The sequence below is a fragment of the Pelodiscus sinensis genome, chromosome 6, assembly GCF_049634645.1.
Source record: "Pelodiscus sinensis isolate JC-2024 chromosome 6, ASM4963464v1, whole genome shotgun sequence".
Lineage (NCBI taxonomy): Eukaryota > Metazoa > Chordata > Testudines > Trionychidae > Pelodiscus > Pelodiscus sinensis.
This window is the reverse complement of record NC_134716.1, coordinates 109,439,552-109,457,362: the sequence shown is the minus strand read 5'-3', so window position 1 is coordinate 109,457,362 and position 17,811 is coordinate 109,439,552. Positions and strand designations below refer to the sequence as shown.

Genomic DNA, 17,811 nt, shown 5'->3' with positions numbered 1-17,811 from the left:
CGCTCTGCATTATGTGTAACTTTTTCCGATACTTTTGTCAGAAGATGCTTTTCCAAAATTTTGGCCATCTAGACTGGGTCAAATTTTAGGGAAAAAAACCCTGTTTCAAAAGCCCCCTTCTTCCTCGTGGAAGCAAAAAAAAAGTAGAAGAGTGAACGTGTTTCCTGGACACTGTGAAGTATTTTCGGGACACCTCTGGTATCCTGAAAACCCCCTGCAGTCTAGCCATACCCTGACAGATGATCCTGATTGGTTTGGCTAAGAAGTTATCAAGCACTGGCACTTCAGTTGCCCCTCTGTCCACTGTCATGCTGCTCCTGCCCTCTGTCTTGGAGCTGCCCCTCCTGGGTGCCTCCTGTTTGCTGTGCAGGGTGTGGGGGAGGAAAAAAAGGGGGAGTGCTGATGTCAGGGTGCCCTTCCTCCCTCCACAGAGAGAGAAGGGGATGGAGAGAGCTTGGCAATGTAAATCTCTGTCACTCTCACACACTGTGTGTGTGTGTCTGTCATTCTCTCAAACACACAGGCTGTGTCTAGACTGGCAAGTTTTTCCGCAAAAGCAACTTTTGCGGAAAAACTTGCCAGCTGTCTACAGTGGCCGCTTGAATTTCTGCAAGAACACTGACTTCCTACTGTCTGAAATCAGTGCTTCTTGCGGAAATACTATGCTGCTCCCATTCGGGCAAAAGTCCTTTTGCACAAAGCTTTTGCCCAAAAGGGCCAGTGTAGACAGCTCAGATTTGTTTTGTGCAAAATAGCCCTGATCGCGAAAATGGTGAGCGGGGCTTTTTTGCACAAAAGCGTGTTTAGATTGGCACGGACGCTTTTCCACAAAAAGTACTTTTGCGGAAAAGCGTCCGTGCCAATCTAGACGCTCTTTTCCGCAAATGCTTTTAACGGAAAACTTTTCCGTTAAAAGCATTTGCGGACAATCACGCCAGTCTAGATGTAGCAACAGTGTCTTTCACTTTCATATCCTGACCCAACACATACATGGGGGCTGTGTCTACACTGGCACCTTTTTCCGGAAATGCTTAAAACGGAACAGTTTTCCGTTTTAAGTATTTCCAGAAAAGGAGCATCTACATTGGCCCCGGAGTTACCGTTATAACGATGCGCTTTTCCGGAAAAGCGCGTCTACATTGGCGGCGCGCTTTTCCGGAAAATCAGAAGCCCGGAGCCATTTTGAAGAGGGCAAAGGCCACCAGACCTTTCCAGGGGCGGGGCCAGAGCGCCGTTCAGACACTTGCTTAAAGGGGTCTTGCCAGACAGCTGTTGGTCTCCTGCTCCTGTGCCTTGGGACCTCTGCCAGGGACTGGCACCCTTAGCAGGTTCGGTGGTTGCCCTCTGAGTTTTGGGGACACAAACTGCTTTTCCCTGAGTTTTGTTTTTTCTGCCCTGCTCTGTCTGCTATGGAGCCGTGGGTGGCCATGTACCTGCTCGGGGCCCTGTTGCAGCTGTACAAGTGCCTGCTGCTCGTGCTGCAGGCCGGTGCCCTGCCGTTCATGTACCAGGAGGCAGAGATCGCCTTGGACTCCCTCACCAGGGAGGCCCTGGCAACCCTGTGGCATCAGCACCCCACCGTGGTGAGGCCCGTCTGGAGTTTGGAGAGCAGCACCGACTGGTGGGACCGGGTGGTCCTCGGACTATGGGACGACCAGCAATGGATCAGGAATTTCCGGATGAGAAAGCGGTCCTTCCTGCAGCTGTGCACCTGGCTCACCCCCGCGCTGCAGAGAGCCGCCACCCGGCTGCGTGCACCCATCCCCCTGAACAAGAGGGTCGCCATCACGCTCTGGAAGCTGGCCACACCGGACAGCTACCGCTCGGTGGCACAGCAGTTCGGGGTGGGAAGATCCACCGTTGGAGTGATCGTCGTGGAGGTAAATCCCAGGGGGAGTGGGATGGGGGGAGGGTGCTGCACTCCAGGCCCAAGGACAGCCAAGACTCCAGGCTGGGTCGCCCAGGGGTTTGGGCCGGCCCTCCCTTGCACAGGCCCGGTGGGCGGGGGGGGTGTGGGGAGGGGGGCCCTGGTGTGTGTGTGTGTGTGTGTGTGTGTGTGTGTGTGTGTGTGTGAGAGAGAGAGGACAGAGGGAATCAAGGGGGGGCCCAAGGGAGCACACACTCACCCCTGCCATATGTGTTGTGTTCCCTTGTGTTTCTCTGCACCCTTCTGCAGGTCGTCCACACCATCAACGATGTCCTGCTCCCGCAAATCATCCGCCTGGGCGAAGTGGATGATACCATGGCCGGCTTCGCTGCCCTCGGGTTCCCCAACTGCGGGGGAGCCCTGGACGCCACCCACATCCCCATCCAGGCCCCGGAGCATCGAGCGAGCCATTTCATGAACCGCAAGGGGTACTGCTCCATTGTTCTGCAGGCCCTCGTGGACCACCGGGGCTGCTTCCTGGACATTTACGGGGGCTGGTCCGGCCGGGCACACGACGCCCGCATCCTCCGGAACTCTGGACTCTTTCGCAGGTTGGAGGCGGGCACCTACTTCTCCCGACGGGACTTGACTGTCTGGGATGTGCTTATGCCCATCTGCGTCGTCGGGGACGCGGCCTACCCCCTGATGCCCTGGCTAATGCGGCCCTACACGGGGCAGCCGGACTGGAACCGGGCCCGGTTCAACAACCGCTTCAACCGGGCCCGAAACCCAGTGGAGCTCACCTTTGAACATTTAAAAGTCCGCTTCCGTTGTCTGCTCACCCGTCTCGAGATGGGTGAGCAGAATGCAACAGAGGTCCTGGCCGCGTGCTGCGTGCTCCACAACATTGTGGAGCGCAGTGGGGAGGCCTTCCTCCCTGCATGGATGGCAGCCGAGGCACAGACGTTGGAACAGCCCGACACAGCTGCCATCCGCCAGGTGCGCCAGGATGTGATGCGCATCAGAGAGGCCCTGGTGGACATGTTTGCCCAAGCCCCGTACTACTCCCTCCCATCCCCTACCCTTCCCCACCCCCTCCCCTTACCTCCCCCCCAATTGTAAAGCACATCGGCCGTCATCGTGACTGTTCGTCGGGTGCGTCAGGCGTAGCTAGGGTTTTTCTTTTTAGTTTAGGCTAGGGTTTAGGCCACCATCGCCTGTCCTGAAGAACAGCCAAGAGGATTCGGGGTTCGTGTGGAAGGCTCAAGTCAGTGTACCTGATTCCAGTCGTCTTCTGTCGAGGGATCTCCTGGCTGTTCCTCTCCTGAGGCCCAGAAGGACCAAAGGATTGAGGTGGCCAGCAACACTACCCAATTGTCCTCCCTGTACCTAGACTATGTTTAATAATCTGTAGTGTGCATCTTTTAACCGTTCTTGCTTGTTTTTTACCTATGTAAATATAGTTTGTGGTTTACATTTTACTGAAAAGTCTCAGTATTTCTTTATGCGCCACAAACCAATGACCACTTACAAAGGGCCCCCCCGGTGATAGAGTAAAGAATTTGTTGTCCACAGTTTGTAACCCTGTTAAATTTAAGTGGCTAATTGGCATCTCAAATCATTTCTTACAGTTACTAGAGTAACACAATAACCAACACAAGAATGAACTGAAAACTTTTTATTTACAAGGGGGGGGAGACCTTCACCTGGGACAGGGAGGGGGGGGCAGTTACTGCGACGGGCGGCCCCTGTGAGCGCTCCTCCGGGGGCGGACCTGCACACGCTGGGCAGACTGCATTGGGGCAGGCTGCATGGGGAGGTGGGCAGGAGCAGGAGCTGGGGCAGGGGCAGGGGCAGGAGCAGGAGCTGGGATAGGAGCAGGGATAGGAGGGGGCATGGGCTGTGCTACGGGAGAGATGGCGGGGGCATGGGGTCCGGCCATGCCATAGTGGATGGCGTGCACTAAATGTGCCATGAGCATGTCCATCAAGCTGCGATTCCCTCTGCACTCAGTGAGGAAGGCAGCCCAGCCCTCCTGCCGCCACTGCAGGTCCCCCTGCACCCGCTCTGCAATGGAGCCCTCGATTCCCTCCACGGCGGTCACATGGCGGCGCAGAAGCTGGTCCCTCTGACGCAGCCTGTGCCTCCGGGGTTGGCCAGCTGGGGATGCCGCTGCTGCCACAGTGGAGGGTCTGGTGCTGGGTCCCGCTGCAGGGAAGAGAAGAAAGGATGGGTCAGTCAGGCAGGCCGTCCACTGTCCCCACCTCTCATGCCCTCCTCCCCTGAGCCCAGGTGACCCCACAGTTGTGTGGCTTGGGCCCACTCGGTTCCCCTCCTGCCCCCGTGTTGTATGTTGGCAAGGAGGACCGCCCCTGGAGTAGGGTCCTCCCTCCAGTATTGTAAGCACCAGACTGTATCCTGGCCCCATGGAGGGCGGTAGGGTGCTTGTGCTGCGTTCACCTGTGGAACTCCCTGCCGGTGGAGGCTGTGAAAAGCTTTGGACTAATCACTGGTGTTTGACAGGGAGCGAGATGCATCCCCACACAGTGCCTGGGAGCACATCTGGCAGAGGCGGTCTGGGCTCTCAGATCCCCTTGCGTGGGATATCTCCTGGACGGAACCAGAAGAGTGACTGGGTGGCGGGGTGTCCCATCCTTCCAGCAAAACTCAGGGGCCCTTGTCCCTCCCACTATCCCTCCCGCAAGGCTGGTAGCCCAGGGACATGTGTGGCCACAGTGGGGACTCCCCTGAGGCTGGCCCAGAAAGGTGTTCATCCGCTCGTAGTAGGGGCAGGCGTCTGGTCCTGCCCCCCTGCCCTCGCTGGCCCAGACGTACCCCAGCCGCAGCTCCTTGACTTTCGAGCGGACCTGCTCATAATTCCGGGCGGGGTGTCCCTGCTGCGCCAGGTTGTCGGCCAGCCGCGTGTAGATATCTACGTTCCAGCGCCTGGAGTGCAGGTCATGGAGACCCTCCTCCTCCTGCCAGAGGTCCAGGATGGTCTCCAGCTCCCTGGGGGGTCCAGGATTGGGCCCGCCATTTGCGGCCCCTGGGGGGGGGCCTCCTGAGCTGGGGGTGCAGGTGGCTCACCACCCAGAGCTGCCATGCTGGGCTGCGAGGTGGCTGCTGGGCAGCACAGCGGCACGTGGTAGAGCTCAGGCAGCTGGGTCTGCGGCACGCTTCTGCCATGTGCGCCAGCAGTCTCCGAGCTCTTTAAGAGCTCGGGTTACCAGGAAGTCCAGTGCTCCTACGGGGTCTCGCGCTGTCCAAAGCGCTTTTTTCCGTTTCTTCTGCTTTTCCGGAAAAGCTGTCTACACTGGCCCTTTTCCGGAAAAGCTTTTCCGGAAAAAGGACTTTTGCCCGAGTGGGAGCACTGTAGCGTTTCCGGAAAAGCGGCTGATTTTGTACAGTAGAGCGTCGTTGCTTTTCCGGAAATTCAAGGGGCCAGCGTAGACAGCTCGCAACTTATTCCGGAAAAGCGGCTGATTTTCCGGAATAAATGGCCCAGAGTAGACACAGCCGGGAGGTTGTTGTTACTTCTTATACTATTTGCAAAGTGTGTTACTTTGGGGCTGTGTCTACACTGCACCCCTTTTCCGGAAAAGGGATGCAGATTAGACACATCGTTATTACAAATGAAGCGGGGATTTAAATATCCCCCGCTTCATTTGTATAAACATGGCTACCGCTTTTTTCCGGCTCGGGGCTTTGCCGGAAAAAAACGCCAGTTTAGACAGGAATCTTTCGGAAAATAAAGCCTTTTCTGAAAGATCCCTTATTCCTGATTTTAAGAGGAATAAGGGATCTTTCGGAAAAGGCTTTATTTTCCGAAAGATCCCCGTCTAGACTGGCGCTTTTTTCCGAGCCAGAAAAAAGCAGCAGCCATGTTTATACAAATGAAGCGGGGGATATTTAAATCCCCGCTTCATTTGTAATAACGATGTGTCTAATCTGCATCCCTTTTCCGGAAAAGGGGTGCAGTGTAGACACAGCCTGGGGGTTTGACTGGTCTGTGCATTTCATAATTTTCATTTCTTTCTTACACTTACATTTAATTCTTTGAGTAGGGAGTTCCAAAATGTCTAACCTGTCATGGCTGGAGTCATTATCCCTGTGATAATTGCTGCTCCTGGAAGAGGCTGTCATGTCCCTTCAGCCCCTGAGAAAGGCAGAGCAGGGGGTCTCCACATGCTTTGCTGTCCTTACCTGCAGACACCACTCCTGCTGCTCCCATTGATCAGTAATGGAGAACTGTGGTCAGTAGAAGCTGTGGGCTCAGTGCCTATAGATGAGAGGCAGCACATGGCACCATGGAGCCATTGCTGTACATGCCAGTTGCTTTCAGGAGTGGTGCATGGCTAGTGCAAGGGTAAGCCTGCCTTAACCCACCCAGGAGCCATCTCTGATAAGTGGTGCCCAGCCAGAGCCTGTTTCCTGAACCCCTGTCCCAGTCCTGAACCTCCTCCTGCACCCAACCTCTTGCCCCAGACGTGAGTCCCTCCTATACCCAAACTCCTTCCCAGAGCTTGCACCCTGAAACTCCTCCTGGATCCCAATCCACCATCCTGGGCTAAGCCCGGAGCCCCTCCCACACTCCAAACTCCTTGGCCCGAGACCAGAGCCTGCACCCTCAACCTCCTACCCTCGCCTGATGAAAGTGAGTGAGGATGGGGAAGAAAGGAGATGGAGTGAGCAGGGTGAGACCTCAGAGAAGGGCTGGAGCAGGGGCAGGGCCTCAAAGAAGGTGAGGGAGAAGGAAGTGGGGCCAGGGTATCCGGGTTTGAGGTAGTTTTTACATTGCACTTAAATTGAAAAAGTGATCTTGTGGTTAAAAAGGTTGGCGCCCACTGTCCTAATCCTCCTTGGGTCTTTAAGTACTATTGCAATAATAATCAGTATTTAATAAATTCATACTCCAGTTAGAAATGCACATAGGCACTTGGACATTCACATCAAATGCAGGGAAGGACACAAAACAGAGAGGTAGGTAGTAACATACAGCAGCGCTAAACTGGATTTGGGGTTCAAATAAAGTTTGCCAGTTTAGGATTTAAATAAGCACTCTGTGATTTAGAAAGAAAAAAATAAAAATTACTTCACTAACTGTATAGTTTATATTCCTTTCCTTTAGCCATTAAGGACACCCAATTCAGCCATAGTCAAACTTTCAAAAGGTGAAATTCATTCAGGAGAAAAACAGCTCTTTCAAAGTCATATTTTTTTATCCAAAATGAAATTCTGCCTCCCTTGGTCATGCAGGAGCCACAAGAAGACACACACAGATAGCCATGCACACAGCCCGCACCACACTCCAGGTCCCTCCCCCAGCAGAAGGGCCAGAGAGTGACACAAAGGGAGCTGCAGACACACCAGCAAAACATCTGGCCGGCCGCTGGCACAGACCCCGTGAAAGGGACTCGATAAGTGTAAAGTCACTCTCGTTAACAACAGGGGCCCCCGGACACAATATAGTCATGCACGTGCAGCCTGAGAGATACAGCCAGACGCCCCTGCAGCAGGGCCAGTGCGTGGGGCGGGGGAGGGGACCGCACAGAAGGAAGCGCAGCGCGTCGAACCGGATAACGCGTGCCAGTGACAAATCGGGCCAGGTGGTGGGAGCCGAAATGAGCCTGGTCGCGTGCACGAGACAATAACCCGGGGGGCCATCAATTACAGGGCGCCTGTCCCGGTGTGAACAGCCGGCGGTTATCAGCGACAGGACCTGGGTGAATAACGCCCACCCCGCCTCCTCCTAACCCCCTGCGGGGGCGCATCGCAGGGCTTATCAAGGCTCACAACCCACAGAGGAAACAAAGCTCCCCAGTTCAATGGGTGTGGGGGGAGGGGTGGCTCGCTAATGCGCTGGCTCGTGTGTGCGGGGCGGTGCCGCTTCTTACCTTGCAGCCTGGCCCCGCAGGTACTCTGGGAGCCAGGCGGGCTAGGAGAGCGCGGTGCCAGCCCCTGCTGCCCAAAAGTAGGCTCAGGAAGCGAAAGAGTTAGCGCTGAGCCTGGGGGGGGGGGGGGGGGGGAGGATTTGACACGGGGCAGCCCCAGTAACACCTGTCCCACACAGGCGGGACTATTGGGGCTGGGGTGTTGGATACAGGGGATACCAGTAGCACCCCCTGCTTCCCAGAGGCGCGGAGATGGGGGTGTTTGATGGGGCATTCCCCCCAGTAACACCGCGACACCCACAAACGCGGAGATGGGGGTGTTTGATGGGGCAGCCCCCCCAGTAACACCGCGGCTCCCCATACACGCGGATATGGGGTATTTGATGGGGGCAGCCCCCAGTAACACCGCGGCTCCCCATACACGCGGATATGGGGGCGTTTGATGGGGGCAGCCCCCAGTAACACCGCGGCTCCCCATACACGCGGATATGGGGGTATTTGATGGGGCACCCCCCCAGTAACTCCGCGGCTCCCCATAAACGCGGATATGGGGGTGTTTGATGGGGCACCCCCCCAGTAACTCCGCGGCTCCCCATAAACGCGGATATGGGGGCGTTTGATGGGGGCAGCCCCCAGTAACACCGCGGCTCCCCATACACGCGGATATGGGGGTATTTGATGGGGCACCCCCCCAGTAACTCCGCGGCTCCCCATAAACGCGGATATGGGGGTGTTTGATGGGGCACCCCCCCAGTAACTCCGCGGCTCCCCATACACGCGGATATGGGGGCGTTTGATGGGGGCAGCCCCCAGTAACACCGCGGCTCCCCATACACGCGGATATGGGGGTATTTGATGGGGCACCCCCCCAGTAACTCCGCGGCTCCCCATAAACGCGGATATGCGGGTATTTGATGGGGTACACTCCCAGTAACACCGCGGCTCCCCATACACGCGGATATGGGGGTATTTGATGGGGCACCCCCCAGTAACACCGCGGCTCCCCATAAACGCGGATATGGGGGTGTTTGATGGGGCACCCCCCCAGTAACACCGCGGCTCCCCATACACGCGGATATGGGGGTGTTTGATGGGGCACCCCCCCCCCAGTAACACCGCGGCTCTCCGTACACGCGGAGGTGGGGGGGGGGGGAAGTTTGATGGAGGTGCCCCAGTAACACAGCGACTCTCCACAGACGGGGATATAGGGATTTGAGACAGGGGCACCCCAGTAACAATGCGGCTCCCCAGGGTCGGATAAAGGGGAGCCCTGGCGCGCTGTAACACTCTCCCCACCGGCACGCAGAGGATGCGGGTCTGGGGCTTGGCCCACGTGGAAGGAGAATCCCGAGTCCCTCTCCCCCTCCCTTCCCGCCCAAGCAGGCAGGGGCCCGGGAGGGCTCTGACGGTCTTCGCCGCCCAGCCTCTCCCTCCTTCTCCCGCAGCAGGGAGCCGGGCTGGACGGGGCGGGCTGGGCGGTGGGTGGGAGGCTGGGCTGAGCGCTCCGCAGCCCCCGCGCTCCCAGAGCCACCTTGGGGGAGGCGCGAGGTGTCCTCCCGCTTCCTTATAAATCCGGGCGGGCTGTGGCTGCAGCAGCAGAGGCGGCAGCAGCGCCTGGCCCCGCAGACCCGGAGCCGCGGATTCCCTCCCTCCTGCCCGGATCCGGCGTCGCAGCGGCTGCAGCAGCAGGGACCGTCCCGCCCGGGCAGCGCGCACCATGGGGAGCTGCGAATTCCTCCTGCTCGCGAAGCCCCGCTCCCTCCTCTCGCTCGGCCTCTTCGCCCTGGTGCTGCTGGGGGCGCACGGGGGCGCCGCGGCTCCCTTGCCGTCCAGCGGCGGCGCCTCCCCGCTGGCCAAGATCTACCCCCGGGGCAGCCACTGGGCGGTGGGTAAGTGTCTGAGCCGCGCAGGGAGCTGGCGCATTGGCCGGGGGTGGGGGAGGCTTTTCTCCAGGCGCTGCCGCGCTTCGTGGTCCCGCTAGAAACTTTGGACGAGCTAGTTTCCCGTCCGCGTACAGCATCCGCCTGTCTGCCTGCCCGAGCGTCTGTCTGTCCGCCTCGCCTCCATGTGCCACTGCCCACCCGATCCCACCGCTCGCCCCGGCCCCTCTCCCGCGCTCCTGGCAGCTGCGCCCTCGGGTCCTGAGCCTCGGAAAGTCTCCGGGAGGGAGCACACGGGCTGCTCCCAGGCGGCGATGTATGGCTTGAGGTCCAAGCCTCAGTCCCCGAGCACGCCAGCCCCGGGTGTCCCGGTCTGCGGGCGTGTTAGACACGGCGGCCAGGAAGCGCCTGGCTTTGTGCGTGCGGCGGGGGAGTGAGTCTTCCCTGGCCAAAGCAGGTGGCGTGACTAGGTGCTCTCTTGGGCGACTCGGGGGTTTAAAGGGCTTTCAAGTAACCGCGCTAATGAGCCCCGAGACAGGTCCCGGGCGAGGCTGAGGAGCTCTGTCTCCGCGGCGCTGAGCGGTGTCCCCGGGGCGCAACTAGTGGTGGGTGAGAAAACACACGTTTGCGATTGGCACACGCGACAGCTGAGCTCGAAAGCAACTCGCCACAGCCAAGCGAGCCTACTACCTTTCAGCCCTTGGGCTTGCGTTAATGGCACTCGCTTCCCAGTGAAGTCCAAGGTAGCGCTCCCTCGGACCCCAAGGGGCCGCTAAGCAGGTTGTTCCCGGGATCAGGGGAGCTGGAACAATTTGTCTTGTGGGGGCGCTGGGAGCCAGTGAACCAAACTGTAAACCCTGGATATGAGGGAAACCACCTCAAGTCAGTGGGTGCAGCAGCATCCCGCCCTTGTCTCTAATTCCAGCACCTCACCTGTGATGCCCTGGAGAGCAGCTGCTCATCCCTAAAACAAGCCTGTCAAAGGACATGGCTGGATAAGGCTCAGCAGCTGCTGCTTGCCCCACAGATCTCCTCTATTCTGGCACAGCACCCAGTGCTGTAGTATTGAATACGCAAGACATTAGCCACATGTGGCTATTGGGCTGGTTGAGTGTGGCTAGTTCACTATAGCAGTAGCCACAGAACCAGCTGGACACCAGGGGCCTAGAGCCAGCAGAGACGACCTTTGTAGTCTGTGCTCCAGTCCATGAGTGGGGCTTTTGGTCACAAGGGTAATTAATAATAATCAGTCTTAAACTGGCTTTCATCAGAGCAGTTGAGGTGAGTGGAGGTAGCAAGTGAGGAGATTCCCATCCTCTCATGGGAATGTTTGTCAGGAGGTGTCTGAGATCCATCAGACCAGACCCTCTGTCGGACAGGGAGCCAGAGAAAGGTATAACTATAAAGGATTCCAATACATTAGGTTGATGGAACAGTCCTTCTTACTAGAAAGACCAGGTGGGTGAGAGAATAGTTTTTATTGGCCCAACTCCTGGTTTTGGGCTCCCCAGAGCTCTTCTGCAAGGCAAGAGGAGCTGGCTTCAGTCACTGATCACCATGGTCCTGCTCTTTTGTGTTGCTCTGGAGGGGGGTGTAGTTTAATTTGGAAGTGGGCAAATGTCCAGCTAGATACTGGGTTCCCACAAGCAACCTGCTTCTCTTAGCCCCACTAGCATGGGCATTCTGCTCCATTGTGCAGTGTTGGTTTGTAGGCCTCTCTGTGTATTTACACTGTTGGCTTTAATGGACAGAATTGTTTCCTTTCCTCTGCTTCTCCTGACCAATGGCCACAGAGCTCTACATCACATTATCAGCCATGGCAGGGGAGGACAGGGACGGGAGCAAAACACTACTCCAGCCCACAAGCAAGGGGTGTGACCACAGAGCTGCTAATGCATCTTTGCAAAGTTCAAAGGGAATCGAAAGTTTGCAGAGTGCTCAGATAAATGTATCCCTGGGTATGTCTCCATTACAGAGAAGATCAAAGCTTCCGCTGTTGATCTTCCAGGGTTCAAATTAGAGGATCTAGTGAATACACGCTAATTCGAACTGAGGGGGGCACTCCGGGAGATGCTAGTAGTCCTGCTTCCATGAGGAGTAAGGGAAGTCTAAAGGAATCAATTTCCTGCAGCGTGGACAGACACAAGTCTAGTTAAGGAACTTCGACTTCAGCTACGCAATTAATGTAGCTGAAGTTGCATGTCTTAATTCGACTTTATGCTGTAGTGTAGACGTACCCTCAGAGAGTGAGATCCAAGGGGCGATAAGCCTCAATTAATACTTACTCAAATTATTATTTCCTAAAGCAGAGTCCTGACTTCCCCTCCATTCATTTCAGAAGTCAGTGTTGTTGCCCCCAGCATTTCTCTTTTGCAGTAGAGTCTTGCCTGCAGTTTGTGGACCACAGCCAGTGTCATGGACATGAAACCTAGAAAACTGAAGTTTAGCTTTTTGCCCTAACAACTGCAGTTTAACATGGTAGGAAGAGCCATGTTCTGCTGCTGAAATGGCAGCTTGGGTGTGAGGAAAGGAATTAAAACATTAACCCTCTCCTTCAGCTCTTCAAGCCTGCTTTCAGCTGCCTCTCTTTAATTCTCCTCACCCCTCCCTGGTGCCTTATTATATTTGTGTTCTCATCAGTATGTCCCCACCCATTTCATATAATGAGCATAGGGACTTTTTGTGTGAATGTCTCAGCTGTGCCACAATGGGAGTTGGTGTGACATTTGCCCCAAAGCCTTCACTGTCCAATCAGAATGTGGCTTTGGACATTCACACTCTAATTAATGTTTGGTTAATGTCATGATATTCTGATTGTTCTTATAGGACATTTAATGGGGAAAAAGAGCACCGGAGATTTCCCCTATGTTTATGAAGAAGAAAATAAGATCCCATTTTCAGCATTACCTGAAAATGCCAAGCAGCTGGGAGATTACCTGCAATGGGAAGAAACATTGAAGAATTTGCTACGGCTGTTGGAAGGGAATGAAAACAGAAGTGCTCAGATCCTAAGGGAAGAGCTTCCATGGTATACCAAGAACACTTGGGAGACAGATGATGACAGCAGTTTGAAAGATGTAAGTTTAAAACAAGAAGGTACTGTAAATATAAATTTAAGACAAATTAGTTCCTAACTCTGGGGTTATTGGTAGAGCTGGTGGAACAATTTGTAATGACCAGCTAAGTCAGTGAATGTATCCCTTATTCCTGACCAGTATTGTCATTGAATAGATTATACCTTTTATGAATGTACTTATTAAAACAGCTCAGCAAATATTTTGTAAATTTCAGCCTATGGTTTGGATGAAAAATACTTGATGTGAATATTTTTTCTAGTACTGTGATTTATCTGTACAGGCAGTCCCCGAGTTATGTCGGATCCGCAGTTACGAACGGGGCTTTTCTCGCCCCGGAGGACGGGAGCGGCGGGACACCCACCGCCCGCGTCCTCCGGGGCGAGAAAAGCTGCTCCCCGTCTCCCTGGTCTGCTGGTCAGACCAGGGAGACGGGGAGAAAAGCCTCGGAGGACACCCGCAGCGGGACAGCCCAGGCGCGCTGCGGCTGTCCCGCTGCGGGTGTCCTCCGAGGCTTTGCTCCCCGTCTCCCTGGTCTGCTGGGGGGGGGCGGGCGCAGCTAGTGCCCCCTCCCTCCCAGCAGACCAGGCTTTTCTGCCCACGACGCCTGGGATAGAGCAGCTGGAGCACTGCTGGGTTGGTCCCGCAGTGCCGCTCCTCGGCGCTACTGGACCAACCTGGCAGCACCCCAGCTGCTCTGCTCCAGGCGTCCTGATTCAGCCGCTGCTGGTCAGTTTCAGCAGCGGCTGACTTGGGGACACCTGGGGCAGAGCAGCTGGGGTGCTGCTGGGTTGCTCCAGTAGCGCCGAGAAGCGGCGCTACTGGAGCAACCGAGCAGCACCCCAGCTGCTCTGCCCCAGGTGTCCCCAAGTCAGCCGCTGCTGAAACTGATCAGCGGCTGACTACAGGAAGCCCGAGGCAGAGTTGCTCTGCCCCCGGCTTCCTGGAATCAGCCACTGATCAGTTTCAGCAGCAGCTGACTTGGGGACGCCTGGGGTTCTTAAGTTGAATCTGTATGTAAGTCAGAACTGGCCTCCAGATTCAGCCGCTGTTGAAACTGATCAGTTTCAGCAGCGGCTGAATCTGGACGCCAGTTCCGACTTACATACAGATTCAACTTAAGAACAAACCTACAGTCCCTATCTTGTACGTAACCCCGGGGACTGCCTGTATTATACATGTGTCCCAGTCATTGCCAAATGCTATACAAACACACAACAAGATGTAGTTCCTGCACTTAAGAGTTCACAATGCACTCTGAAAACCTGTGCAAATAATTGGAGGGAACCACCAGGGAGGAAAATTAAGGATGATAACAATTGGATCACATGATGATTATATAGGGGACCTATGGTCAACCTCAGTGGTTTTGTATTTTTAAAAACACAAACTAGATATCCCTAACTATTGCCCAGTCTGCTTGTCATTAGCAAGCTGATTTAGTTAAATTGTCAGTATTCCTCTTTCATATATTTGAACTTCATGAGTGGCCATCTGTATCACTTGATATTATTTCCATCATCTAATATTATGACCTACCTGCTGCCATTCAAAACAAATTTCACTTTAGCGCAAAATGGGAATTTGGGGCTAGATTCAGAAAGGGAATGGGTAGATTGCATATGTGCTTGTGCAGATGTTAGCATCACAAAGGTCCATCCAAGTATGCATCACCATGCACTGCCACCTACTGAATATACACATAAACATGTTTTACTGGGATGGGAAGAATCTTAGGCTATGTCTAGACTGACATGATTTTCCGCAAATGCTTTTAACAGAAAAGTTTTTCTGTTAAAAGCATTTGCGGAAAAGAGCGTCTAGTTTGGCACAAACGCTTTTCCACAAAAGCACTTTTTGCGGAAATGCGTCGATGCCAATCTAGACGCGGTTTTGCCCAAGAAAGCCCCGATCGCCATTTGCGCCAGAGGGCTTTTGCCCGAACTGAAGCAGCATAGCATTTCCGCAAGAACACTGACAATCTTACATTAGATCGTCAGTGTTCTTGTGGAAATTCAAGCTGCCAGTGTAGACAGCTGGCAAGTTTTTCCGCAAAAGCACGTGCTTTTGCAGAAAAACTTGCCCGTCTAGACGCAGCCTTACTGTATGAAGTTAAAATATAGTAAGCAACACGCTTTGGATATTTTGTGCTAGGAATGGAAAACTGCACAATATAATAACAGCCAGGATGGGTAGAAATGGTGTCCCTAGCCTCTGTTTGTCAGAGGCTGCAAATGCGTGACAGGAGAGGGATCACTTGATGATTACCTGTTCTGTTCACTCCCTCTGGGGCATCTGGCATTGGCCACTGCCAGAAGACAGGGTACTGGGCTAGATGGACCTTTGGTCTGACTCAATATGGCTGTTCTTATGTTCTAAGACCATATTGCTAAATTTACTTCTGTCAGGTATGATAACACGTGGAATTTAGTTAGGCTTTTTCCCTATAAAGATGCATTATTATTTTATTGATGTCCACAATGTACGAGGCATTTTCCAAACATAAATGATACAGTCTTCTACTTGAAAAACTTACCCTCCAAAGACAGACATATGGTGGGGGAAGGAATACAACATACAAATGAGTAAAGAAGCCAAATGAACATAGGCCTTTGAATGGGTTCCAATTATTTGTAACTCAATGGCTGTCTATTGGTGATAGAGCATTTTCTAAAGAACTTCATTAGTTTCATCCCATTAAATTTTGTAAGTTTATTCCATAAGAAAGTGTGGATGGCAATCTTGAGATTACATTTTAAATTAACATGTATAGCATGAGCATAGATTTGCAGGATTATTAAAGGCAGAAAGCCATAGCGTACACATAGTAATTTCATTGTTCCCTATATATATTTAAATGTTACTTTTAATTTGGATTTTTTTAAATATATCTAGAGTTTAAAAACAAGAAGCAGAAGGTTGCTCTGGGTTCATGTCTGGCTCATATACTAGAATCAGGCCTCTGCTGCTTGATTTGTACAGTCTTGTTTTCTGTCCTTGTAGCTGAAATCTCCCATTGCTATTATTGTGTTCCAAGCACAATTATTTCTCTATTCCTATTGTTGCCTCCTTCTTCTCATATTGTGACTGTCAGGTCAGGGAATCTACTATGCATGTTCTTCATTTTTATGATCTTGAATGTCATGTCCTAACAATTCAGCCTTGTTCATCATTCCTCCAAGGGTTTGATTTTTATTTTACTGTCAAGTTTTTCTGACTTAGTTAATTTCACAACAGGCAAATCAACACCAAGCCAAAACTAATCTGTAGCAATTGCTTTGTTTGTTGTTCTAAGGCTTTGCTCTTGCAAGTTGTCGCAAGTGTAATCCAAAAGTAAATTCTAAAAATGAACTCACTTTCCAACATTAATTTGAGGTTATATAAATAGAATTATAATTCTGCATAACACTTTGTTGGACCTTGGTTATCATTTATCAAGCTAACATTGGGAGCAAGTATTAGAAATGTATTTGTTGTATGGAATAGATGCAGTGAACAATTACCTATGTCTACACTGGTGTTGTCTTGCTCAAGAACAGCTGTTCTTGCACAAAAACTACACTGCATGCGCGTTCTTGCGCAAGTAAATTTACAGTCTAGCGTCAGAAAATAGGGCTTCTTCCGGAAGAGTTATTCCTCTCCCCACAAGGAATAAGCCTCCTTGCGCAAGAGCTCTTGCACAAGAGGGCAATGTAGACCGGCAACATGAATTTCTTGCACAAGAAACCCCTATGGCTAAAATGGCCATCAGAGCTTTCTTGCGCAAAAGAGCGTCCACACTGCCATAGATGCTCTTGGGCAAAAGCACATCTCTTGCACTCTTGTGGAAGACTTTTTGCACAAGAACTCTTCCGCAAAATAGTTCTTGCACAAGAAGCTGCCAGTGTAGACGTAGCCTTATAGGTAAGGCTTATTGCGTCAGCATGTGACTTTTGAAAGTCTGTTCTGTAAGTATTATTTACTTTTCTTTATTAGATGATGGAGTATCTGCTTCAAGTTATGAATATGAAAGAAAGCACTCCAAGTTGAAGCGACAATCTTCCAACCTCGAAGAAATAGAATAGTATCCTTAAGAGACTTATGTTTCACAAACACTTAATTGTAACAGATAATCAACAAGGTTTCTTGTGTGTAAACAAGATTACTTTTGTGTAAAATACTTAAACACTTGTATTCTTGTATGTTACTGCATTGACTAAACTCTTCTCTTTTTTTCCCCTCCAAGCTGCATTTTCTCCTTTTCACTGCTTTGATGTAAATAATTGTCCAGGAAGGATCTTCCAGTTATCTGACTTCCCTCTCTAACCAGTTCATCCCTAGGTTAAAACTACATGACATTTCAACATTCACAATAAATAATAACAAAGGCCAATTTTCTGCTTTTATCTGAGTTACAGAACGCCCACTGGCTGTGCTACAGACAGTAACAAATAAGCAATGGGGAAATTCATTACTTATAAGACAAGATCCACAGCTGTATAAATTAACTGAATCCCATGGAGCTATACTGATTTATACCAGTCAGGATCTGTCCATCTGTTTCATTGACCCTAAGGCTCCGTCTACACTGTCAGGTTTTTGCGGAAGAGAAAATGCAAATGAAGTGCTCATTAGCATTTCTCGCACTCTCATTTGCATAGTCTTTTTCGATCCTTTTTGCAGAAGAGGTTTTTGCGGAAAAAAACACAGTGTAGACGGGGCCATTTTGTACAAAAAACCTCTTTTGCACAACAACCCTTATTCCTTATTTTGAGGAATAAGGTTCTTGCACAAAAGGGTATTTTGTGCAAAATGGCCCCGTCTACACTGCAGTTTTTTTCCCCACAAAAACCTCTTCTGCAAAAAGGAACGAAAGAGACTATGCAAATGAGAGTGCGAGAAATGCTAATGAGCGCTTCATTTGCATTTCCTCTTCCTCAAAAAACCTGACCGCGTAGACGGAGCCTAAGAGTGTGTTTTCAATGAACTGAGAGCCAGATAGTCTTACATAGATGTGAAAGACCCAAACATAGGTATTTCTGCCACCCAGACAGTCTAAGCACTTATCCACCCAGTCTAAGCACTTATCCACCTAGACAGTCTAAGACCCTATATTCTCC

General features: G+C 52.3%; 1 protein-coding gene across 2 annotated transcripts; it reads left to right on the top strand.

The window, feature by feature from the left end:
- The first annotated feature begins 9,241 nt into the window (after positions 1 to 9,241).
- GRP (gastrin releasing peptide) lies at positions 9,242 to 17,529 on the top strand. Of its 2 annotated transcripts, none has more exons than XM_075932603.1 (3): positions 9,242 to 9,647; positions 12,465 to 12,734; positions 16,688 to 17,529. In XM_075932603.1, the coding sequence occupies exons 1-3, from the start codon at positions 9,476 to 9,478 to the stop codon at positions 16,774 to 16,776; spliced, it is 531 nt and encodes a 176-aa protein (XP_075788718.1). In that variant the 5' UTR covers positions 9,242 to 9,475; the 3' UTR covers positions 16,777 to 17,529. The 2 variants fall into 2 exon arrangements, with proteins under 2 accessions (XP_075788718.1, XP_075788719.1); XM_075932604.1 differs by having other exon boundaries at positions 9,248 to 9,647; positions 12,465 to 12,715; positions 16,688 to 17,426.
- Positions 17,530 to 17,811: the final 282 nt, after the last annotated feature.